Source organism: Kryptolebias marmoratus, linkage group LG8, assembly GCF_001649575.2.
Source record: "Kryptolebias marmoratus isolate JLee-2015 linkage group LG8, ASM164957v2, whole genome shotgun sequence".
Classification (NCBI taxonomy): Eukaryota; Metazoa; Chordata; class Actinopteri; order Cyprinodontiformes; family Rivulidae; genus Kryptolebias; species Kryptolebias marmoratus.
Window position 1 is genome coordinate 24,789,467 of NC_051437.1, and position 25,580 is coordinate 24,815,046.

At 40.9% G+C, this 25,580-nt stretch overlaps 1 protein-coding gene across 4 annotated transcripts in view; it reads left to right on the forward strand.

Moving 5' to 3' along the window:
• The window catches only part of agrn (agrin), a 278,848-nt gene that overhangs the window by 178,337 nt on the left and 74,931 nt on the right, over window positions 1-25,580 (forward strand). For all 4 annotated transcript variants that reach the window (XM_025004894.2, XM_017411271.3, XM_025004895.2 and 1 more), the window contains 4 exons: window positions 2,827-3,051; window positions 5,937-6,161; window positions 9,266-9,472; window positions 20,396-20,617. In XM_025004894.2, the coding sequence (XP_024860662.1) occupies window positions 2,827-3,051; window positions 5,937-6,161; window positions 9,266-9,472; window positions 20,396-20,617 (879 nt within the window). The remainder of the gene's footprint in view (window positions 1-2,826; window positions 3,052-5,936; window positions 6,162-9,265; window positions 9,473-20,395; window positions 20,618-25,580) is intronic.

The following is a 25,580-nucleotide window of genomic DNA, read 5'->3' on the forward strand; positions in this document are numbered from 1 at the left end:
GACTTTTCCCAACACAAGATGGCCTTAGTCTAAAACTCGTTCATGAAAGGCTGTGAATGATATGTATTCCTACAGAAAAAAGCTAGGCCTTTAATTTAAAAAAAGAAATGTAACATCCAAAACAACTGCACAGGCTAAAAGGAAACTTGTGAAAATGGGAGCGCAGTAACAAGCCTGCTTGCACTGCAGAGCTGTCTGTATTTGTATTTTTTGTACGACGGAATTTTCTGGTAATTATCTAAAAATGGCAACTAATTAGTCTGATCAATAGGCTGTCTGTCGCAACATTTGAATTTTACTTATGTTAATTAACAATCATTGAACATACATATGAGTATATTTAGAGCAGCAGTTTCTTCTTTTTGCCCCAATCTGACACTAAAAATCATCACCTTAGATTTGAGCATATTTGAGGATTTCATTGCCACAGTGTCACTCCTTGCCTATATCCGTCTGTCTATCAGTATTCTTATCTTTTTCTCATTATCTTTGCAGTCTAAACCTTGCTGCGCCTCGCTCTAGCACAGAAGACTGATCTAATTGGCATTCTAATTTTGCAAAGACAGCTCTGCTGACTTTTATTTAGCTCTCCCTGCTTTCTCTTCTTCTTTTTTGCCACCTTTCACATAATGATAATGAGAAAATATACTCCCAGAGGTTTGCTGCAGTGAGCATGATTTATTTATTTATTTTTTTATTTTTTATTTTTTCTCTCATTTATGCTTGTTACACCTATCACATTCGCCCAGGCAATTTGTCTGCTTGTCTGGGTCTGAGAAGGGCGGCTTATCTGCACTAACGCCCCATCGAGGCTACGCTTCATATCCAAATTGGCCCCTGTTAGCATTTAAATCAAGAGCCCTACCACCACCACCACCTCCTCTACCTCACTCGGCGCCTCTTACTTCTTACTCCCACCCCTCTTCGCCTGTTGGTTTACCAGCTCTGCTCAGAGGAAAGGAAGTTGGGAACAGAGAGGAAGCCCACGCCATTATTCTGTGAGATCAAAAAGTGCAAAGAGGGTGCTGTTTACTACCAGAAAATAAACAGAAGCCCTACTTTACAGCAGAGGAAGCTTCTGGGCTCTCTCCCCCATCTTCTTCCTGTTTGCCAGCAGCTGTTACTGTCACTTCCACCCAAACAGGCAGCTTTTTACAGAAACCTAAAGCTCCCAGACAAGATGTTTTTCCTCTGTTTAAATATACCTTCCATTCCCAGCAGCAGGTATATTAAAACATTACACTTTGAAGGCTATTTCTCAAAGCTTGCTGCATGGCATGAATTATTTTGCACATGTAAAAAGCCTTTGTGTATTTGCTGTTGCCGTGATTTAAAATAGCCCTGGCAGATAAAACAAGGTTGTTCTGGCAGCACCGTATCCCAGAGGTCATCAGCGCCTCATTGTTCGCTCGATCAGACACAAAGCATCACAATGGCTATCTAGTTCACACAGGCAGCCATCAGGCTGTCATCAGTGGCTTACAATAACTTATGATTTTCAGTAATCATTTTTGATTTCAGCAAGTCATTTTCCACCAGCCTCTTTTGGTTAGAGCTGTAATTTAGTACTTTATTTTGAAGATACTTATGAAATTAGGTCTAGAGGCAGTTTCAAAGTTCTTCCTGTGGTACAGCACAAATATGAATGGGGGGAAAAAAAGGAAGTGTTCATTAGTGAGTCTGAGGCACCAGACCTCAAAAGAACTTGACAGGAGAACAGGAGACAAAAAAAGAGGAAAAATGTGTCATGAAGATGAGGAAAGCAAGGTAGGGGAATCCTTTGATCAATAGTTCACCTCATAGCACTCCTGTCTCCACACACATTCATAATATACATATCTCTGCACACATTGCTGTCTTTTTTTAACCACGCAGTGCCTTTCCATCCTGGAGGCAAGTATTGAATTTTCCAGAAAGACATTTTGCTTCTGTCTTTGGAGTAAGGACATGTGAAAAATAAAGAAAAAGTACAAAGAAAAATGCACCTCCGTATATACGCTCCAGCTTTAAATGAAATCCATTGACGCCGCTTGTACCAAAAAGGGGATAATATCAGACTTGGGTAAATATTTATCATAAAAAAGTCAGGCTTAGGAAATGAGAGGAGCCGCCGGTGCTCGGCTTCTGTCTCCTGGGAGAGCGTGTTTGTCCATGACAGTCATAAATATGTATCACGCTGTAAAATGACAGCGATTGTAATCTCACAGCTGCTTTTTTTTTTCTTCGTCAAGCTCAAGAAAAAAAGCCCCCCACTGGTGATGAATGCAGATGGAATTAAAAGTCGCACCTTCTCCCATCATTAGAATAAACCACTTAGCAACAAGTGGCATGGCGCTTAATTAGGGTGGAAGCAAAGTCCTCGGGGTAAGAGGGTGGTGGGGGGATACCTGTCTGCTCCTTTTTTCTGTTTTTCTTTTGGTCTAATTTGTGAAAAGGTAAATATTCAGAGGGCCGCTTTGCAGCTGCCTCAATCAAAGCACGCTCAAGCATAGCAATGGCGAATGGGTTGTAAAAGCAAAGCTTCTAATCCAAATAACACGGCTCTGCGGTGTGAGCCCGCCTTGTTGGTACTAGTCGACAGCTGCGGCGATGCGTCTTTACCCGGGGGGTGTTTAGTAGTTCTTCAAATAACTGCGCTGGGCTTCTAAAAGTGCACCAGCAGCCACATAGATAAGATAGCCTGTCATTCATGATGCTCCTCAGCGTACAGAGAGGATTCAGCGGCCTTCCTTCTGCTGCTGCTGCTCAACAGAAGTTGTCTTCAATGAGAAACTCCTCTCTTTGCTTTCGACTGAACCTTCTTTTCATGTCTTTTATTTCTTGCAGCTCTGAAGGACCCCTGTTCGGAGGTGACCTGCAGCTACGGCAGCACCTGCATCCAATCGTCAGACGGCTTGTCGGCCAAATGCATGTGCCCCCTCAGCTGCGACGGTAAGCCCGACCAGACGGTGTGTGGCACCGATGGAAAGGATTACCGCAATGAGTGTGAGCTCCACCAGCATGCCTGCAAGAACCAGAAGAACATACGTGTACATGACCAGGGACACTGCGGTGAGTTTAGTCTCAGGTTGTTGTTTTTTGTTTGTTTTGCTTTATTGTTTTAGAGATTGAATGAGGCAAAAAATAATCAAAAGCCAATAGTAGGTAAAAATACTCCTCACGTTTTCTCTAAAAGACATCATCAGATTAGTTTAATGAAGCCAAAGGCACAAAATAATAGATTTTTCCTGCCTGCCGCGCCAACAGGCAAAGGCAGACGATGATGGTTTTGCCCGTGTGTGTGTGCGTGCGCTTAGGTGTCTATTGCCAAATATCTCAGGAACCATTAGATAGATTTTAATGGCATTTCTAGGAAATAATCATTGGATGTACATCTACAACTGATTAGCTTTTGGAGTCAGTTTAATTCAAGATGGCCACCACAGCTAATCAACATTTGCCAGCCCAAAAATGGCTAAAAGTCAGTCAATATTGGTAGTAGCTGAATCATTCACATGCATACTCTGAGCATGACGTCTGGTGATATTGCATTATATCAGGCAAAACATTATCTTTAAGGTTTGACCAAAATGGCTGCAACTCTGCATGTAAGGCAGCGGGTGATATGCATTCCTTCAGGGAATGCCAGACTTTTAATTATGGATGAAATCAGAAAGGCGAATGCATATTCTCACATTTGAGGAGGTAGAATTCAAAAAGACATTCTTGCTGAATAAATTACTCAAAACAAACTTTCTCCTCTACCTATTTTACTACTTTCTTCTCTCCTTTTCCTCTTTTCTTTGTTTTCTACCGCTGCCTTTGTTGTTGTTGTTGTTGTTTTTCCTTCACGTACCCCAGTCACTTATAGCACACCTCAGCTAATTCTCATTTTTCTTTCAGATTGCTTTGCTTCACGCAGGCATTCCTGTGGTGTGAATTGTTGTTTTCTCTAAGTAGGTCTTCAGAGCTGTCGTTTCCATCTGGGTTTTTTTTTTATTATTGTTGTTGTTTTTTGTGCTCATCCCTTGTTATCATCTGGCAATGGTTGTTTACGCTCAACGCGCTCAACTTTTTACTTTTCTGGCAAGCCAGATGGAGTGAAAGAACAACAGGCAGCGAGTCCATCTCTGAGCAGCAAAAGCCTTCAGGAGGGAATGCCGAGTGGTGGGGATTGAGAGAGATAGATGTGTAGATCCGCAGACAGAAGGCTGGTCGTGTAAATACGCCATGAGTTGGCCGAAGTCGCCTGTGTTTGCCCCGTTCTCCTCTGGGAGGACCAAGGCTCAGGGGAGCAGATGGCCCTGATGCTTTTCTAAATCTTGCTGCATCCATTGGATCTAAAACTTTGGCCAAATGTGTTTGATTTATCCACACGGCTAGTTTTTGCACCAAACAAGCCATTCTTTTTGTAATTACCCTACTTGCTCAGCTAGAGAAAAGCACGGATTCTGGAAGCCGTTCTTCTCAGTTAATGGGAGGTAATGGTCTTTCTCTCAGATAATGGTGTAGCTGGCGGGTGAAGCATTGCGTCACGCAGAGACACTGCGTGCATTAGGATAAAACCCTTGTTTACTCAGTAGTGAGGCTCTGCAAGCCTTTGCATTGTGCTGCTAGAAATCAATCTTGGACAGTGGTCACCCTGCCTCCTGGCCGTCTGCAGCCTAACCGCTCTGTCCCTTTTCATAACCCAGCATTGTCATTCCTTGTGTCCCTGCCAGAGGTCTTTTGGGAACCATTTCCTCAGATTTTCTATTTCTCCTTCTCCTTCTCATTCGTCCTACTCCTTTTTCCTGATGATGAGGTGTTTCATCCTTGGTGTGTTTTGAATGACTCGCCACAACTTGGCAGTGATTTAATATGTTACGGTGCTACATAAATCCTTTGTCTTCCCACATGCTGAATGCGTAGAGCACCGGATAAAGCCCGAGCTGCTGTTTCCAGGAGTAACATCACCCCGCCCCACACACACACCCCATCCCAGACATCCGCAAACCAATTCCATTATGATCACGAACCGATAGGGCAAAGCGGGCCATCCCAGCACTCCTCTGTAAGGAGAGCGGCGTGAGGGAGCAAATCAAACTGATGGTCTCATCGTCTGTTTTCTTGTCTACCCTTCACATCCAAGGTCCCGCTCCATCCTGCTCTCAGCTCCCAGGTCAAAGATAAGATCTGTGAAGCATCATTTCTTTCCAAGTTCCGTTATTTAGGCCTAAAACTTAAAAGAGGATTAAAGGCCTAGCATTTCTTAAAGGAATGCAGATTGTATACTGCCTTTCATGCCAGAATTTTAGACTAAAATCATTTTATGCTGAGAAAAGATGTAGTTACAAATGATAAATATAAATGATGTTATGCACAACCTCATGAGAGATTGTGAGATATTGCGAGACATGTTAGTGTTCACAGATTGTGTTGAAGATGACTCTCAACTTGTATCACACCAAATTTTTGCTCAGTATCTGTAAAACGGACTGAGTTATAGTCACTTTCGTGTTCGCGAAGATTGCTTAGCTGTGGTGGCCATTTTGAATGGGGCTGACTCCAAATGTTATGTACATACTATCCATTCAGTTGTTCATGAGATATGTTGCTAACGCTACAGACAAATGAAGTCCCACACACATGCAAAAACACGATATTTATCACCTTTGCCTTTGACAGCAGGCAATAAACATTTGTGTTATACCAAAGATCCAAATAACAGTACGTTAAAAAATGTAGGGAACTGAATAATTCCCTTTTTTTTTTCTTTTTAAATTACATCTGGAAAAATCCTATCATGTTTTTTTGCCAATATGTCAGCCGTTAAGCCACTGAATTGAACCATTTGATGATCAGGAGTTGTTTTGGTTAAATTGTTGTTGTTAATTTCTCCAGAGTCTAATTAATTGTAAAAGCAATTTTTATAAGAATATTTGGTAACTTGTTCATGGATGTCACTTTCTCCACAGACCCATGCAAAGACAGTGAGAACAGCCTGAACACCATATGCCGAGTGGAGGTCGTCACCCGGCAGCCCCTCGTGTTCGGTGCCCCCGAGTCGTGCCCGCCTGCAAACGAGCCTCTGTGTGCCAACGATGGTCAGACCTACTCCAGCGAATGTGCCATGATGATGTCAGGCGTTCAGAAAGACATCAAGCTCAAAAAGATCCACAATGGAGCGTGCAGAAGAAAAGGTACGGACTGAATATTTGTTTGTGGAGATCTAAAAACAATCAAACTAAGTAATTCAAAGGCAATTTCAGATCCAGCAATGTTCATGAAATGTTGCTCACATTTTAGTACAAAAACACTTAATACACTTTCTTCTTATATATATTCCTTAACTACTTTTGTTTGATTAAAAGATAATCTGGAGAAGTCACATTTTCTGTGGTAGTGCAGCGTGAACGATGACTGCTGAAGAAGTTGAAACGAAGGTATTAAAGCTAAAAGAAGCAGAACATTGGCTAAAAGTACCAAAGGGGTAGCTAAAAATAAAAGAAGCATAATAAGACAAAATTAGAGCAAGTAGTAGATTTCAGATAACTCTTTTTTTTTTGAAGAACTGAAGAGATCTCAAAGTATTTCGATGAGAAAAATATCTGTAAATGAAGCTTAAATATAAACCAAAGGTTACAGCCCCCATTTTTTGAATGAGCTGAAGCCTTTGACATATGAATGGCTAAAATAGCACAAAGTATGCAGAAGTATTCAGATGCCAAAAAAACATACAGAAAAATAGAAAACAGGAAAACAATGGAGGAAATGCTGAATCAGCATTCACACGAGACAGATGAGGCTGTCACTGTTGTCAGGAGAGAGCACAACTTTCTGTTTTCTTTCAAAGCATTCTAGCATCTATTAAACTTTATGTAAAGATTAATGTTCTGAGGGGAAAAAAAGCCAAACAAAGCGCAATGACCTCTTGTGATGAATGAAAAGTGGGTTTAGCCATGAAACATTCGGATCATATATGTAGGCTGTTGTTAAAGTGGCAGCTTCAGCTGGAAATTTAACAAAACAGGTGAGCCATGTATAAGATCATACCTATTTACTGTATCCTCTGTGATGCAGAGATAAATGACTCTCAGGTCACAGAGCCTGCATCGTATCCCAGCTTACCTCAGCCTCGTCCAGCCCGATAAGAGGACCGTTATCTTTGCTATTAGAACGCGGGGTTTAAGTCTTAGTCAACAAAGGGCTGTCAGCTTTTACTGTACGTTCTGATAGCCATCGGAGGAAATCCAATTTTCCCGCTGTGCTGTCGGAGAGGCCCCGCAAGGGAGCAGCTGTGCAGGTTTACAACGGCAACGTGGAGAGACGCGCACCAAATACAAAGACCCCCTGACACAAGAATGGATCTGTGCAGGGTGTCCTTTGGTTAAGGCGGCAGTGAAGGCTGATATACACTTTTTTTTTCCTTTTCTTTTTTTGACACACTCTGGTTCTGCTTCCTGCTCTGCTTGACAGGCTGATGGACAAGTGTGAAGGCTTTAAAGTGCATAAATCCCAGCCAAAGGAGATTTGGGAGTTTGTGTTTGTGCGCGCGCGAATAGGTTCATGCGTGTGAGTGAGTGGATGAACTATTTCTTTACCCTTTTGTGCTGCGGCTTTTTCAAATAAAAGAGTAATTTAATTTCAAACAGAGATCCATGAAATCATATCCCAAAGCAAATTACAAATTGGTAACTAATGAAAATGGCCATTTCGACTTGTAACCGCCACGTTGCACATCCTTGTAGGCCCCTCACTCAGATAGAGCAGCGATGTAATTAAATGTGGCATGACAAGCTTTTAAAGAAAAGAGGGGCAGGAATTGAATTGCTGTACAAATTTAATCCACTGATCAGGAAGGAAATAAATTCGAAGTCTGGCGAGTGCCTCCAGAAAAGAAGCCACCTTCAAATTGGATTTTCTCACTTCAGTGGCAAATGTGCCGTGTCATATTACCAGCATTTCTTTCGTTTTTCTTAATTCATACTGTAGATCTCTGCTAAGTAACTCAAAGTGTTCTGAATATAATGGTCTGAATTTAAATTAACTTTTAAGTTGAGTGTGTGATTAATGCTTGAGTTTTTGTGTTAAAGTTTTTTGGGAAACTTTATTATTATGGTTACAGATAATTTGACCCAGTCCCTTTCTTTTTAAATTTTCCAGATTTAGTTTAATAAAACTACAAAAGTCAAACACTTTTCTGAATTAAAGGCCTAACATTCCTTGAAGAAATGCATATCACACACCGCTTTTCATGCCAGAGTTGTTTTACTACTTTGCTACAGATATTATCTTACCTTAAGATGGTTTTGGTCAAACAATGAAAATAGCATTCTGTGCAATCTCCTGCATTTTGCAAGATGTAATGGTTTTAGTATGTGTTGTGAATGACTCACAACTATTCCTGCATCATGTTTTAGCTCAATGTCTGTAAAACTGACTGAGTTATAGTCATTTTTGTGTTGGCTAATGTTGATTAGCTATGGCAGCCATCTTTAACTGGATTGACTCCAAAAGTTAATCAGTTGTAGATGTACATCCAATATTAATTTCCTGAAAGTTTCTATAAAATCCATCCAGTGGTTTGTAAACTATTTTGCGACAGACAGAAACACAAACATTCACACACACACACACACACACACACTGACACAGGCATAAACATGTCTGCCGTAGCCTTTTAGCAGCGGTGTCCGATAACTAAAACATCTACTTACATTTAAATTTACCTGATAACAAAGTGTAAAAAAACAGGACTTTAAAATCCTGTTAATATATTGTGTCGGTGTGTTTCTCACATTTATTTCTTGGGCGTTATTTAATGTCGTTCCACGGGTTTAACCTCTGCAGCTGAAAGAGAAGCTTTTACACACAATGACTTCAGTCCACCCTGACACGTTATTACTGTTTGGATAAAAACTGATTTATTTCCCCGTGGTTTGGCCGGCAGAGTCGCAGCGCTCACAGAACAGTCATTTCAACTCTTTCATTGCTTTGAATATTGTTTTTTTACGCCTGCTGGGTACGTCTCCTGTCCTCTCCTCTGTAGTGATTAGTCTGTCACGCTGGCACCAAACTTTCTGTTGGAAACCACTCCAAACAGCCTTATCGGCGTCTGCACAGATGTGTGTCAAATTAAATAAAAAAACCTGAACAAATGAGTGAATGCAGACGCTTCCGGGGCTAAAGTGGTCACTGAATGGTTTGATCAGTCTGAAAATGAGAAGGGATTAAGGCTAGGTTATTGCTGAATAGCACAATTTACCATTTCTGAGGTATTTAAATTCTTTTTTTTTTCTTACAGATGCCTGCAAAGAAGAGTGTATGTTTAATTCTGTGTGTCTGATGGAGGAGCTGGGTTCCCGCTGCTCCTGTGATCCCATCGATTGTGACGGCAGCTACAAGCCCATTTGTGGAAAGGACGGTCGCAGTTACAACAACGACTGCTGGCGACGCAAGGCGGAGTGTCGGAGCAGAAGTCTCATCCCCATCAAGCACCCGGGGCCTTGTGGTGAGTGGATGATGGGGACTGATCCCAGACCTCCTTGTCTCACGCCGTGTGTTTTCTGTCTGAAGTCTCCCAGGTTGGCTCCCTGCGTGTCTAAACTTCCCTGAATGTTGTCTGAAACGGTTGGCTGGTGCTATCTAAAGGGTGGTGAGGGGGGAGGGTATTTTAGAAAAGAATGTCTTCTTTTAAAAAAAAATGTGCCTTCACTTCCCATCCATCTCCTCACCCCTGTCACGCTTCATACCTTCATCTCAAACCGACAAACCAAACGCCACCTTCATGTTTCATTCATCTACACTTTGTCTTTCACTCCTTTACTCATGCTTGTCTTCCACTCCAGAGGTTTCTGTCGTCTTTTTATTCTCTGTCTTTATGCCTTCTTGTATAAAAAAAAGCTATTCTTTCTTGTTTCAGTGCATCAGTCTGTCTGAATGTCTGTCTTTGTCCATGTGGCCGTCCTCCTTGGCTGTCTGGGCGCAGGTGGACGGTGGGGTCCCCCAGTGGGCGACCTCATCAGGTGGATTCTGAGGGGTGAAGCCTTTCCCCTCGCTCCGTGGGGACCTAACAGGAGGGGGTCTTGTACTGCTTTCTTTTTTCCTCTCTCTGCTTCTGTCTCCGTGTGTCTGTTTGTGTCATTAATGTCTCTTTTTCTCTGTTTACCCTCCTGCTAAGATGTGACCCGTGAGGTTGGAGAAGTCTTTTCCTCTTCCTGCTCTCTGCGTCTTTTCTTTCCTGTCTAACAAAGAAGAAAAAGCTTTTTCTCTTCCTACCTGCCTAAGCGCTGCTCACCTCTGACTCTCTTACTGCATGCTGTTGTGCACATCCGCTCTTAACCTTTCTGATTCCCAAACAGTCCCTCTCTTCATCACCACCACTGTCTGAAAACCCTGATCCAATGTGCAGATCTCAATTTCACACCATTTTTTAACATAAAAGCCATTTTTGAGCCGCTGTTTTGCTGTTTTTTTTCCTCTTTCTTTTTAAGTGTTAGATTCATTGTGCCATTAAAGAAAGAAAGCCATTAAGGAAAGAAAGAAAGTAACTAAAGGTGAAAATATCTACAATTTCTAGATTTAAGTTAGATTTTGAACCACTTTTGTTATCTGTGAGTGCAGAAGAATTAACACTCCTGATGTGGCCCAATCATAGACATGCACACAGTAATTGTACCATCATTTGTTCAGTGTTAAGGAAAAGAATGAAGTTACCTAAAACATTCAGAGTTTTTCTTGTTTTCAGCTGTCATTGTCATGAATGTGTTTATTATTTCCTCACGTTGAACACATGGCTTACCCCAATTAGCCAAAAATATTTTGGAAGGCACTCACACAAAAAGCCATTGAAATCTCCATTTTCGGGGATGGAATTTACAGTTTATTTGTCCAAGTGCCTCCCTAATCTTTTTAGAGGTGATTTAAAGGCCCCATCTTGTGTTAATCTCCTCCAGAATTGGAAGTAGTTTGGCTCCTTCACCATCCTAACGCTGATAGCTGAGCGTTTATGATGAAGCGGGAGTAATCTGCTCATGCTGCATGGTGTCACATTACCTCAAGCAAGAAATCCTCCCGGCACACATGTTGTGTAACTCTGTCCAGAAGAATTGTAGGCTTTCATTGTTGTTTGCGACAGAAGCCGATAAAATGGGAAAGATTTGTCCGTCCTTCAGTCGTTTGGGCGTCGCTGAATACCAAAGTTATCTCCAGTTGTCAGCGTCAGAAAAAACCCAAACTCATTTGCATTATTAGGCCAACTGAGCTGCGAATAAATTAAACACTGGAAAAGGCAATTCAAGCGCATATATGCTTTGCTCTCTTTCATTATTTCTGGCAAAAGCAGTTCTAACCCCCTCCTCCCTCATTTGTTTAGTTACTTTTTTCCCTCTCCGTTCATCCTTCCTGCCTTTAGCAGCGCGTTGCAGCCGTCAGCGACTGGTAGTATGTTTTTTTAATGCATTTTTATTGACATTAGCATATTTTTCAAAACACAGAGCAACAAACGACAAAGCTCTCCCTCTTCTCGATATGGTTTTAATTAAACATCAAAAGAGGCAAGCATTGGTTGCCCACTGAGACTGTTGCCTTATTCAGACAGATAATACGCATGCAAAGTGCAGGTGTGTGTTTGTGATGATGAACATGTTCAAAGTTTTTTCTCTCTTTTTTCATTGCCTCCTTCCTTTTTGTGCATCCGTTTAAAATGGCGTGTCAGAAATCAGTAAATATCCCCTCCCAACTGCGTGATAGGAAACACTTAGGTTCATGTTTAATCCTGCCTGAGTTGGGCTGCATTAAGCTTCTGCTCTTATAATGACTGGTTCATAGGAAAGTAATGTATGTGTCCTGCTGTGGTGGCCATCTTGGATTAGGTTGGTTTCAAAAGTTAATCATTTGTAAAGGTACTACATATCCAATTATTATTTCCTGAAAGGTTCATCAAGATTCATGTAGTAGTTCATGAGATATTTTGGTAACACAGAGACACAGGCAAAAACATTGTCAGCCACCGTCACCTTTTAGCAGTGAGCAAAGACCGTCTCAAAGCTGGGTCAAACTTGCCAAGTTTACAAAAAAAAACTAATTCTGACCACAGAACATAGATATTCTGTTTCAGAGTTGACTATTCTAACAGAATCATCAAGTTGCTGTTGGTTATACAAAAGCTGTTTGGTAAAAATCATTATTTTACAATACTTTGACAACCTAAAGCACTCGCTGCTGTTATTCATTGTTTGTTTAAATGCAATGCTTTTCTAGCAATTGATTGGATAAAAAAAATCTTTATCTTTTTAATCTGCATTGCAGTCAGGGATAAAGTCGACCTCAGAATAACATAAACATGTTCTGTACAGAAAGGAACTTAACTCTCAATGTTTTCTCCAAACAGTAAGGAGTGCAGCGACATTTTAACTGTCTCACAGCTATTTAACGTTTTTGCATGAACCTGTCTTTTTTTTAGATTTACCAGGCATTCAGGCTCTTAGGAGCCTCCAGGCTGTGTTTTGTTTGTGAAACTTCCCAGTCAAGGAACAACATAGTTATAAACAGCAGGAAAGCAGATTTCTCTTCAATTTTTTTATGTCCACGGTCCACGTCTTTTTTTCATGCTTCACAGGATCCTTACAGAGACCAGAAGCTGTTGATTTCAGGAGATCTTCGCTTGTTTGCGTTGGCAGCTATGTTCAAAGTTTTGCTCCTTGCAGGGCTTGTCGGTGCGGCACCATACAGAATGGTGACGTAGGTGCCTTCCCTGATATTAAATGATAGTTTTCTGATAAATAATGATGTTTTTCATTTTATTCTCTCATTTCATTGGCGGAGTGGAGCATGTGACAGGGTGATCGATCACTCTGCCAGCTGTCAAATGGATGAAATTCTCCACCTCTGACAGAGCCGTAAATCTCCTTTCATATGGGTGACAGCGTCTAATGTCATCCCTCCCCTGCCTGTACTCACCCCCACAAAGAAAGACACAAAGACAGTGCTGTCCTCCCCCAGAAAACACTTTGATTGATATCTGAAGCGCTTCAATTTAGAGATGCAAACACCACATGGCATTTAGCTGATTAAGTCATGTCCAGGCCGAGAGAACGCGAGCTGATGAAGGACTTGCTGGAAGTGAATCAGAGTGGGCTGCTGGGAAGGAGGGTCGAACGGGTCCGTAACCTTGGATGCTGAGAATGGAAAAGCTCTGATGCTGGAGGAAGAAAGATGTTTGTCATTAAAAGATGGAAAGATGAAGTGCCACTGCTGCTCACATAGCAGCTGGTAAAAAGCTCCATTGATTTAGTTTACTTACGTTATTTACATCTTGTTTGCTGCTGTTGTTAGACTCTTGGTATGTTTCTCTCCTTCAGTAAACTCATACAAATCTATAAAAATCAGCCTCAAACTGCAATGAAACATTTCTTGATTGAAACATGAGAAAATACTGGCTTTGTTTGATTTTATAACTGACTTAAATCCATTCAGGCAATTTTGATTAGACTTTTTACAGGTTGGAACGCAAGAATATTTTTAGGCTGAAGCAAACAGCTCCTGTTTTTTTTTTTCTTCTTCTCCTTTCCGTATGATGTCAACACAGCGGGGTGTTGTGACAAACTAAACAAGGAAGTGTTCATGCAGAGTTGGCTATTGTAGCAGAATTCAGTTGTAATTGGACAGCTATATTTAGGAGATACAAAAGAGTGGAGCAGACTGAATCAGAAATGACTCCTAACTTGAAAGAAGACGGGAGGATGATTTTGAGCACTCAACAGAAATTGACCAGCAGATATTCCTTCTAAAAAGTGTTTTTAAATGCCTCCATTTTAAAAAATCTGCGGGATTTAACATGTTTGTGCAAATTCCCTGTCGTCCAGGACGTGGTAGAGCCTGTGTTTAAAAACAAGGCAACTGGACTTCTTTTCTGTTGATTGAAGAAGTTTTTCTTCTCATCTGAGAACCGTTTTCAATTAGATGAAATGAAAAAGCTCCTTGGATGAGAAGCAGTATGCCTTCAGCTAACAGAAAAGAAATCAAGTTTCCTTATTTTAAAACTCTTAGGAGTTGATTTGAGACCTAGGTTGTGTGTAAAATTAATAACTGTTACAACGAAAAGGCTTAAGAGAAACTTCTCTTTATATGTCCTGTTTTGTTCTGAGGGTTTATTACAGCTCATTTCCTTTCCCAGCAGGTTTTCTGTTACTCCTTTTAAAGTTAGGCTATTTTAGCACATATTCAGTAGTGCTTTGAATCAGTGAAGGGTGTGTGAAGTGGCTCACCACAACTCCCTGAAGGATGTTGATGTAAAGAGCCTCATGTCTGCTATTAACAACAAAAAATGGTCTCCAAATTGGTAGACTGTTCATAAAACCATCTGTGCTCAGGTTTTTTTAGAGACATTTTCTGAAAGAAAAAGTTTCCAGTTCTTTGTTCACAGATTTTTTTTTTTTTGGTTATTTTATGTGCATGCTGTTCACGATCACAAGTGCAGAGAAACTCATGCGAGTCCGGGCGAGTTGCTTGAAATGTGTCGCCTGTCGCTTCTGGAGGTTAACAGAAAATCACTCGGTGGTAGACACATTGTCATTGACAAAGAGCTCTGCAAAGCGGGAAAGAAAAATCAGTCACCTTAGGTGTCAGGACTTGGCGCGAATATTTTATCATTTGCATGTTTATTTGATGAGCATCTCCCTCTTCGCATTTGTGATTGGACTCACAAACAGTTGTGGAGCTTCAGCGCAGAAGTTGACTTGAGATCTCTGGCACTGTTGGTGCTAATCAAGTTCATTAGAGGAAGTGCTGTGGGAGTCGGATTGACAGCAGCTTGGGACCGCCGGGCCACTTTACAGCGGCCCGCGGGCTGTCGTTCACAAATTGTAGGGAAATATGGGACAACAAGGTGTTGAAGTGACTTCAGGCTTTTAGAGGTGGTTGTGTTCCATCAGGCTGTGTTCAACCATGTGGTTGTGCCAAATTTTATATTTTTCATCTAATTTTTGTGTCTTTTGAGGCCACCTTCATGCTGTAGCTTCAGACTTGATGGGAAAAGCCAAAAATGCTTTTCTAACTTGGATTTCTTTTCTTCTGACATCAGTTTGAAGAACACTCAGAATCCTTTTTGAAACTTTTTCTGTTGATAAAATCCGTTTATTCCCACCTTTGATATATGCATGTCTTAATATTAGGGATCCCAGTTTGTCTTGTTCCCCCTCGTGCCGTTTTTGCTTGTCTCCATTTTGAAGAGTGGCACGTTCTTAGTTGTGCTTGTGATAAGTATTCAGTGGTAGACAGACACAGCCTGCGGGTATGCCTTTTGCTGTATGCAAATAAATGCTTTTTTTCTTCACTGCCTTCTCCCACTACTAATATCATACATAAATGTTTCTAATGTGAGGGAGCCAAAGGGAGTCAGATCAAATCCCTGCACGTGAAGAAATTTGAAGGCGGGTTTTGCTGGGAGTCCTGTGTTGTAATGGGTTCCAGTTGTAGGTGACTCCTTCCTGCCAGTTGGCCACTGCAAGCATCACCTGGATTACACCGATTCACTGCCCTGCATAATACAGGGAACGATTTGGAATTGCACACAGACCCGTGGGGGGAAAAGTCCAATTAACATATGTATGAGCTGAGCAGAGATGGGAGGAAGCTCTCGCCAGCATAATCTCCCAGCATTTCACCAACATGTTACGGGGGGTTAACTGGGTCCCGCCTGCTCTCTGCAGCCACCAGACAGTTGCTGCCCGAGTCCTAAAAGGGGGGCTGCCGTGGCATCAAGCCAATCTACCAAGGGGTTGTTAAGCTGTAGAAATCGCACTGTGCTGCCACTTTATCTGTCAGAAAACGCTTTTAAGTGGGCAGTAACAATACTTCAGGTTGACAGGTTAGCAGGTATCAGGGTAACAGAGAAAGGTGTCCCATCAATATTCAGCGTGGCTTCAGTGCTTCTTCTGGGGAAGAGCTGACACCATGGCCTAACCTGAAGTAATCCTCTCTGAGTCTTGAAGTGAGGCCGTGCCATTAAAATACCACACTAATTAAAATAGAAAGTTATACCGCAACCGGCGTGAGGATAAAGACTAAGGTGACACTCAGAATGTAAAGTCCTGTGAAGCAGAATGGCGGTACATATTCACTATATAGCTGAATTCTTCATTAGAAAAATGTATTCCTGTTCTTTTGTTCCTTCCCGCAGATTTTCTCCACTCCCTCAGCACACAACTCACTGCATCTGCTCAGCCACTATGTCTCGGCTTCTGGTTCATGTGCTCCGCAGATACAGATGTTCCTATTCAACTGTAAGGCTAATTTTCACATTTTCTGTAAATAGTCTGGTTTAAAACTCGGCTACTTTTTTTTCTTTTTTTTTTTCTGGAATTTCTCAACAGAAAAATGACACATGCATGAAAAGTTGGATTTAAGTGTTTGGAAGAGAATCAGAGAGAGAAGGAGAGCTGAGAAAAAGCTTGTGAACGGCGTCCCACAAGCTTTAGTTGTTACAGGCTGCCATTTCAAAGACTTTAGCTGCATCCAAGAAAGAATAAAATGACAGCTTCAGGTTTAACCGTGTCACAAGATTTTTTTTTATACTTGGACAGATTTTCCTTCTTTTTCCTATTTTCCTTTATTTATTTAATTTTTTCTTTAATTGTCTCTAGTTAATAAATCAGTAAAAACTTCCTCATTAGCTGCAGATCTCACTTGTATCTCGATAGCTTGCAAATAGTTGGTAAACAGCAGCGGGAGGGAGTCTCCCGAATGTCTCCCGAGTGTCTCCCGAGTGTCTCCCGAGTGTCTTCCGAGTGTCTTCCGAGTGTCTCCAGAGTGTCTCCAGAGTGTCTTGTGTCTTTTACGGGGTTCTCAATTTCCTTGTGGAGTCACAGGAGTGTCTCTCTGTTGCTTGAGTTTTGAAAATGTTCATAAAATATGTGCAACAACTTCTCTCTCAAAATAGTCACAAAGAAGTTGTGGGCGTCTCCAACCCGTCTCAAGAGCACTAATGCTGTATATTTTTATTGCATATATTCTCCTGTTGTTTTGGGTTTCTGTGCTCTATTTTTTGTTTTATGTTACTTGAAAAAAAAAAGTTCTGTTTGCATTGTTAAGCACTTTGAGTTACCTTTGCGTGTGAAAAGTAAAGTTGAGTTGAGCTCTCCTCCGACAGATAACATGATGATAAATAATAATTTTTGAAAAACTGTTATGAATCTGCCTGTCTATGTTTCAGAAGTGTACTGCAGCAGATTAAATCATAAATGTTGAAGGCGGCTGTGTAGGTGAGAACAAAGCGAGCCGAGGCTGGCAACAAAATAATGTGCACTGCCAGGAATGTAGTTCTGCAAGCAGTGCAGATGAAATTAGGCCATGATTTTCAAAAATTGGCTGCTCAAAACGCAGCCACACGGCTCGCTGGTCACTTGGTCACCAACAGAGTTCAGAGAGACTGCAAGAGAAAATTCACACATTGCAATTTTGAGGGAATTTTATTTTTCCACCAACTAGTCTCCATCTCTCACAGCTCAATGAGATGCCACCTTCAGGGTGATTAAAACAAAGGGGAACACTTTCATCTCATTCCTGAGTGTGAAACAAAGAGAACGAGAGATAAAGGCGTTATCGGAGGCTGCAGTTGCGTTTTACGATCCCGTCCTTGGGAAGTGGACCGGTGAACCTTTACGAAGGCCAAGGTTGTACAGTTAAGCCTGGATCACAAGCTTACAGCTATTAAACACACACACACACAAACCGTTGAAATGAGATCAGGAGGAATCAATTGTTTTAGAGGCAGAACCAAATTAAGCAGCACTGAGCTGCTTTCATATTTTTGTGGCACCTCAGAGTTCTTGTGAAACAGCAGCTTGGTGTCAAAACACAGAAATCAATTGCAGTTTTCAACCTGTTAATCTAAAACATTTACTCCAGGAAATGCAGCAGCCTGTATCCTTGCTCGAGATCTTGGTCAGTTGCAGCCAGAACTTAGTCGGAAAATCTTTAATATCCCCTCTCCTTTTTGTTGTTGTAATACCTATACCTTGGCTTGGTATCCATTAAGATACAGATAAATGATCCACATGATCAGACTTGAGATGCTTAGCTGATATTGATCATTATCTCACACACTACCATGTCCCCCCCCTAGCACCCATCACCTCCTGTTGCCTTAATCAGAGTAAAACAAGATAATTGTCTGTGTTATCAGCTGATAATTTGCCCCTGCGCTCAACATTGTGGCTCTGCTGAATATCTATGAGCTGATAAATGAATCATGAGGATCTAAGCATTTGAAGTCAGCCCCCCCTCTGTTACCATCTAATGCTATAATGGTCACAATAATGATGAAACCATAGGTGGTGCCATTACAACGGGCAGTTTCCATGACAGCGCCATCATCCGTTGTAGCAAATCTGAAACCGAAGTTAGAGGGCACAGGAAATAGGGCTGAATTTGTTTTAATTGTAAAAGGCAGCTTTATTCCGTTTTCACCATTGATTCTAATCAGAAATTAGTTTTTCTTTTGATCTGTGAAACACACATTCAGGGTGTGAAGATTAACCAATTCGTACTGATTCACAGACATACGTGTTCATGAAGCAAGTGCATTGATTGAGCATCCATGAATAATTTAATTTTTTGATCAAATGTAAATGCATTGTTTTTTTACATCTTTTAACCAATAAAATTTTATTAATTTAATTATTAGATTCAGAGTCTGGAAGTTGATTAATTTCTACAAGCATCCAAATAAAAGCAAAACAGATGAGTTGAAAATATGTTGATACATTTGTGGCTGGGTATTCTTCCAAGGCAACTCTTCTTCTGGTGCAGTGGTGTTATTTTCTCTGTGGCACTGATGTAAACAGCAACATGCCATTCACACCAATATGTAGCGCTATTATAATGCTTTCCATTCGCACAGAATGGGGTCAATCAGTCTAAAAGAGTGTGTAGCACTATTAGTGACTTAGTTACAGCACAGTGCCGTTTGTTTTATCCTGGTTGTGTGGTTTTAAAACAAAACTTAAGGAAGGGCATCAGAGTTGAAAGCAGAATGCTCTGTCCAATATACAATAGTCAGTCTGATTATTCTCACTGAATTGCATTGGATGATTTCTTTTTTTATTCTATTTTATGAGAAAATACTGTGCTGTATCAACTCATTTTGAACCGTACTGCATCGTCACAGAAGGGTGAATTGTATCTCGTCTCATATTGTTTTTTGTGGCCTAATATATTGAATCACTGGCAGTGTCGAGATTCATATAAAATCAGCCACAGGCCAGAAATTCACAACCCTAGAACATTTAGCTATGTAATCAATCAATCAGGCATAAAACTTCACAAATAAAATTCACTATTCAACCAGATTCTCATCACTTTCTTTCACTTGATCTTGAATGTACACTATCCCCACCTGGAGGCTTCAGTCTTCAGTGCTCACAGTGCTAATACTCACACACTTACACCCTGTCTCAACATACACAATGCCATGTAGTATTTTCATGGACACATAAAGCTATAAAGAATTGATTGAGTCAGGAGGGGGCTGTGATCAAAGCATTGTTCGCACCATTTCTTTCAGCTTCCCGCTCTCTCCTGATCAAGTCGTGTTATATCAGCCCAGCCTACACCCATCTGCCACTACTGAGAATCATAGGCGCAAAATCCAGCCTTCGTTTTAATGAAGTCATGCTGGAGTTTGTGCGTGAGTGGGAGAGACTGAAGCAGACACCTCTCTCTGATGTTCACATTTCATATCTGCCTCTGCCCAGGAGCTTGCCTTTTTTGAATTATTAAGCAGTTTGGTCTTTCTTCTTTTTGCCTATTTCTCTTTTTTTCCCCCTCTCTTTTCTTTTCCGTTTGCTACATTTTCTCTGTCTCTCCTGTTCAAACTTTCTTATCCCCTCGTGCTCTTCCCATTCTCGCTCTTCTATGTCAGTTCAACTAGCTTTGGCTGAAGCAGTGGCTCTCACTGAGATGCAAATGCCTGCCTTTGAAGGGGCACAGTAGGAGCGTCAATTAATCCAGCCATTTACTCGCCTAAAAAATTGCTCTGCAACTATTGTTAGTGGACTGTTTCATCTTTATTGTGCTAAAGGCCGTTTTTATCCACTGTGCTCGTGCCACTGGATTTGCTGGACGCTTCAAAGATTCAGGAGACATTATGATAGTACAAAAGTCATGGAAATGACATGGGAAGCTGAAGAATCAAAGGTGTCACAGGAATGTGGCTGTGCTGCTTAGTCCATCATTTCTCTGTTATTTCCTAAAATCTTAACAACATCCAGTAACTCCATGTAGCTGTACACTAACCTGCCTCCTTATTACCTATCCCCTCTCCAGCCTGAGACCTTTCTCCAACCTCTGCTTTATAAACTCCCCACCCTTATCTGCCCTGTTTGGTGTCATCCCTCTAACTCTGCTCTTTATTTCTTGGCTGCTCGGCCTTCAGATCTCAACGCACCGAGCCCCTGCTTGAATAAGACGTGCGATCACGGGGCGACGTGTGTGGTCAAGAACAACGAGCCGGTGTGTGAGTGCCTCGAAGCCTGTTCTCAGACGTCCGACCCCGTGTGTGGATCCGATGGCCACAGCTACGGCAGTCCATGTGAGATGCGCGCCATGAGTTGTGCCCTGCAGAAGGCCATTCACATGCAACACAAGGGACCATGTGGTGAGTCATTTCACTAACAAAACACCACAGAGCCACAAGAAATCATGCATACTGACACTTCATTCATGCAAGTAAGCATCAACCCTATTGACCACAGTGAGGCATTTCAAATCGTACATTTGTACAAAAAGTGCTGCCATTCCAAACCCAAACCATCAGTTTACACATACAACACTTTACCAGTGCTTCAAATTTTTTATTTGTACTTTTTGTAACCATAAATTGTTTGTTACATTGAATGTATTGTGTAGGTGGTGTTTACTCACAACAATCTAGTCCACAGATGAATGTGGTTTAAAGTGGGTTATTTCTCAATTGGTACATTATTGTCATGGCAACCAAAGACTTGTAAATGACAGACACAGAGAGTGTGACATTTTCTGTTGTGCTTACAAGTGTACATCTAGTGAGGTAAAAAGATGCAACATACACCTTCAAAAAAGATGCGTTTGATTGGTATAAAAGGGAAAAATGAAAAAAAAAATACTAGGAAAACATACATATATTGATTTTGTTGCTTTTTAAACAATACTCCATTATTTTTGGTGATTTCATGTGAACAATAATTGAAAGAAACTGCTGAATGACGATGTAAAAATAGATTTACCATTTTATCACACAATTATTTCATTCAGGAATAAAAAAGTCAAGTTTTGGTCAACATATTCTATTACAGTTGACTCAACTTATTTTTTTTTTACTACTACCAACTCTTAGTTTGAACAAGATTTAAATTACTTGTTAAAAGAACAAGAATATCTGTTTTTCTTCATTCAGCAAGACTGGCACGAGTAAGAGAAGGTACTTGTCCTTACAAGATTCATTTTTGTTTCATTGAAGGATTTAACTTGTTGAGTGAATTCAAACAACTCTGATTAAACTTGTGAAAAGAAAAACATTTAGTAAGAAAAAAATGAGTTTCAGCAATCCAAATAAATTGACTCAGATGCAACACTAAGTGTTGAATCAGCCCTAAAACCTTTTGTTGACCAAACCCAGACATTTTATATAACAACAGAATTGGTTCATTTTTCATGTTCATTCAACAAGTTGTTTTCTTGTGTGTGTGTGTGTGTGTGTGTGTGTGTGTGTGTGTGTTTACTATAAAAATAATATACCCTTTGTCAACTAAGTTTATAAAATATCACACTATAAAGTCATTTATAAGACTGTAAAAACATTGTGAAATTGTATAAATGATAGTTTGCAGGTAGGGAAGGATCGCTCCCTGTGGAATATAATTTTGTTCAAAATTATTACTAATGCCACATTTCCTAGGGCTGAAATTATAAACCAGAGATGTTGACTATAAACACATATAAAGCTGTGCTCATGGGTGACCTCCTGGGGCTCGTTTCACATCCAACAAAGTCAAAACAGTTCTTTTCACTCTGAGGGATTTCCTGATAACTGCTCTGCTAGCATTCATCTATTCCACAGAGCTCTGTTTCTTCCCATCTAAACCATTACCAAGACTCCAGTTTGCCTGTTTTGACCTTTTAGTGAGGATGCACTTTACTGCCAATGAAGTGTGAAGCATACTTGTCTGTAATTGGCTACATGAGTCACTTGGCTTTGTCTTGCAATGTCGGTGTATCAGCTAGTCATTAGTGCACCAGCAACAGCAGAGTTTCAAGTGTTAAAAATATCTTCTTATCCACTATGCAGGCTCACAGCCATATGGATAGCTTTTTGCAGCTTGCCAAACCCACTTAGTAATACTCTTGATGACTTAATGCCATATTGCAAGGCCCATTTTCCCATGGACTCAGATGATGTCGTATTTTTCTGTGTGTACAATCAAGCCATTTCCTTTCTGCACACACTGTGCAGAGGCACAGCAGTTATTATCCCTCTGGTCCAACTCTCTCATCTACCTCATTGGCTCATTTTCACAACAATACATTTCTTTTCTTGCATACTTTGAAGCCAGTAACAATTAAATTCAGTTTTTCTTCAGTGCTGCACAGTTATTGGAGTAGAATGATCAATAGAACTGAATTAGTGTCACTTTGCTGGTGTACTCCACAGTTTTATCCTAAATTGTGGAAATAGTTTATAGTTTGGAGGATGATTGTGCAAACTAGTTTAAGTAGCAGTTTGAGTTTTTCATGCACCTAGCAGGTGACAATAACAGCTGTAAAGGCCTCTGTGGGTTTTCCGCCTCCTTGTGTAATGCATCAGTCATCTTCCCATCCCAGTCCTCTCTAAATTGAAAAAACAGTTTGTGGGGATGTATGTCAATGAGAAATGCAACAAAAAGCAGTGTTTGGGTGGCGTGCAGGCAGGTTGAGTCAATTTGGTGCACCACAGCGCAGGTAGATCCGTCAGCCAGGGGTCCCACAGCGGTAATGAGTAGTTTTTATTTTAAAAAGCACGAGGCAGAGCGAGCAGGCGTAGCGGAGGTCCCTGTTTGTAATCCAGCACTATGGATGGCTCTTGGCTCCCAGAGGAACAGGCCTGCGTCAGCGCGATGGTGCCATAAAAATGCTGAGGCACTGGCTTGCCAAGCGCAAGGCAGCCCAGGAATGATGGTGATAATAATGTGGGTTATTTCTGGGCTGTTTGCACAGCTTTACTGAGCTTTATTCAACACCATAACAAGTGACTGACTTAAGCCATTATCTCACCTAATTATCATTGGCTCTTCCAAACACTAATATACTTTACATTTTTATGGAGCAGGAAAGGAGAGAAAAAAATAAAACATTCTACTCTGAGGTACTGCTAAAGACAAAAGAAAGAAAAAGAATCAGTAATAAATAACTTTTTTTTAATATTTGTATTTCAGAAAACTGTGGGGGAAATTTGACTTTTATTTATGTTTGTTTGCGATTTTCTGCTGTTTGTATTATTATTTCTATTATTGCATCTACACATGTTCAATGTTTTCTTATGTGTTGTGTTCAAAATATTCCAGAAAAAAGCCCTGCTTAAAGTTCCTATCTATTCAATTCAGTTTTTTTTATAGCACCAATTCACAACAAAAGTCATCTCATGGTACTGTACAGAAAAAGAGTCCAAATCATAAATACAATTCAGATCCATGTTTAAAGACTAATTATAGTAAATTCTTTCGCATTATAACACACCACATTCACATGCAGTACATTATTAAAAGCCAAGTAGTAAAAGTTATCCATCTACTGAAGCCACCAGATTGCATTGAATCTCAACTGTCGCGACCCTGATCAGCACAGAGGAGACAGTGGAAAGGAATAGCTCCTTTTTAACAAGAAAAAAACCTGCAGCAGAACCAGAACCAGGCTCTGGATGAGCAACCATCCTCCACAAATGGCTGGGATTTGAGAGGACAGGAAAGAGAGAGACAAACACAAAGACTGGTCCAGGTGTAGTTTCTATTGGGAGGAAAAAAAATTAAGTTGTTGGCAGCAATAGTTGCAAATACAAGCAGAGAGAGTAAAGACAGAAGCATAATGAGGAAATGTTTGTCCTCCAGCAGTCTAAGCCTTTAGTAGCATAAGTAAGGAATAGCTCAGGAAACTCAATCCAACCCTAACTATAGGATTCATCAAAAAGGAAAGTCTTAAGCTTGGTCTTAAAACCAGACAGGGTGTCAGCCTCACAGACAGAAATTGAAAGTAAGAGAGGAGCCTGATAACTGAAAGCTCTGCTTCCCATTGTAGAAACTCTAGGAACCACAAGTAAACCTGCAGTCTGAGAGCGAAGTGCTCTGTTAGGAAAATATGGGATGATAAAATCTTTAATATAAGATGGAGCTTGGCTGTTGAGAGCTTTGTTTGTTAGAAGTAAGAATTTAAATTCTTTTCTGAATTTTACATGGAGTCAATGAAGATAAGCTAAAACTGGAGAAATCTGATCTCCTAACTCTCATCAGAACTCTGGCAGCAGCATTTTGGATCAGCTGAAAACTTTTTAGAGAGTTTTTCGGACATCTTGATAATAAAGATTTACAATAGTCCAGCCTACAAGTGATAAATGCACGGAGACATTTTTCTATCTGTGTTAGATGTTGCTATCAAAATGCTCTGTAATGTAGGAGCGGCATGTTTGTGCCTTCTGCCTCAAAAGTCAGATTTTAGGAGCCGAATAGTGTAAGAGAAGGGCAAGAACAGGGAGAGTAACTGTGCATAGGTGTTTAAATGTGTGTGTTTGTGTGTGGCTTACTCGAGCTTCTCATGGGCCCTGCCATAATTTCATTTCCTTCCCTGCGGGCTGGAGAAATACTGGTTATCTATATGGCTCAGGTGCAACCTGATAGCAATATGAGTGACATTTGTTATTATTCTAAGACTTTTTTGTCCTTCTGCAATGAGTGGTATATGTCTTTGTAAGGTAGGCTGGGAGAGGTTTACTCTGTTAATAGACACCCCATTGTCTGGCTACCAGTCCCCCCTAGAAAAAGTCAATTTTTATGGTGTTATTTCCAAACAGATGAGTTCCAAGGCACCTGAATCATTTGACAAAAGGAAAAACAACTTCCCTCTTTTTTTTCTCCCACAGGTGTTGGAAATGATATTCTCAGCTGAGTAAAAAATATAGGTCACACCAGCGTGAGGGGTGGAGGGCAGAGGAACGAGGGAGGGGAAATGGATAAATGTTGGGAGGGAAGGAGATGAAGGTGAATAAGATGAGGAGGAGCGAAGTAAGCAGGGAGGGCAGAGTTAATGGTGTACGGCCAGGCAGGCATCAACAGGGGAGTTGTTATCACCCAGCCATGCTCACCAGCCTTCAAAACACAAACAACCCTACTTCTTTTTGCTTAATCCTGAGGTAATACTTTACCCAAACCCCCTCAGCTCTAATTCAGGTTTTTCCCCAGCAAGGATATCAACAAAATGTTGTAAAGCTGCGGGGTCTTTTTTTTCTCCCCTCTGTGAATCAATCCCTTATGCTTTCAAGGGCACTTTTTATACCAACCTGCCCCTATTGCTCACACATCCTTCCAAAACCACAACCACTGCCACCAAGCTCAACAACA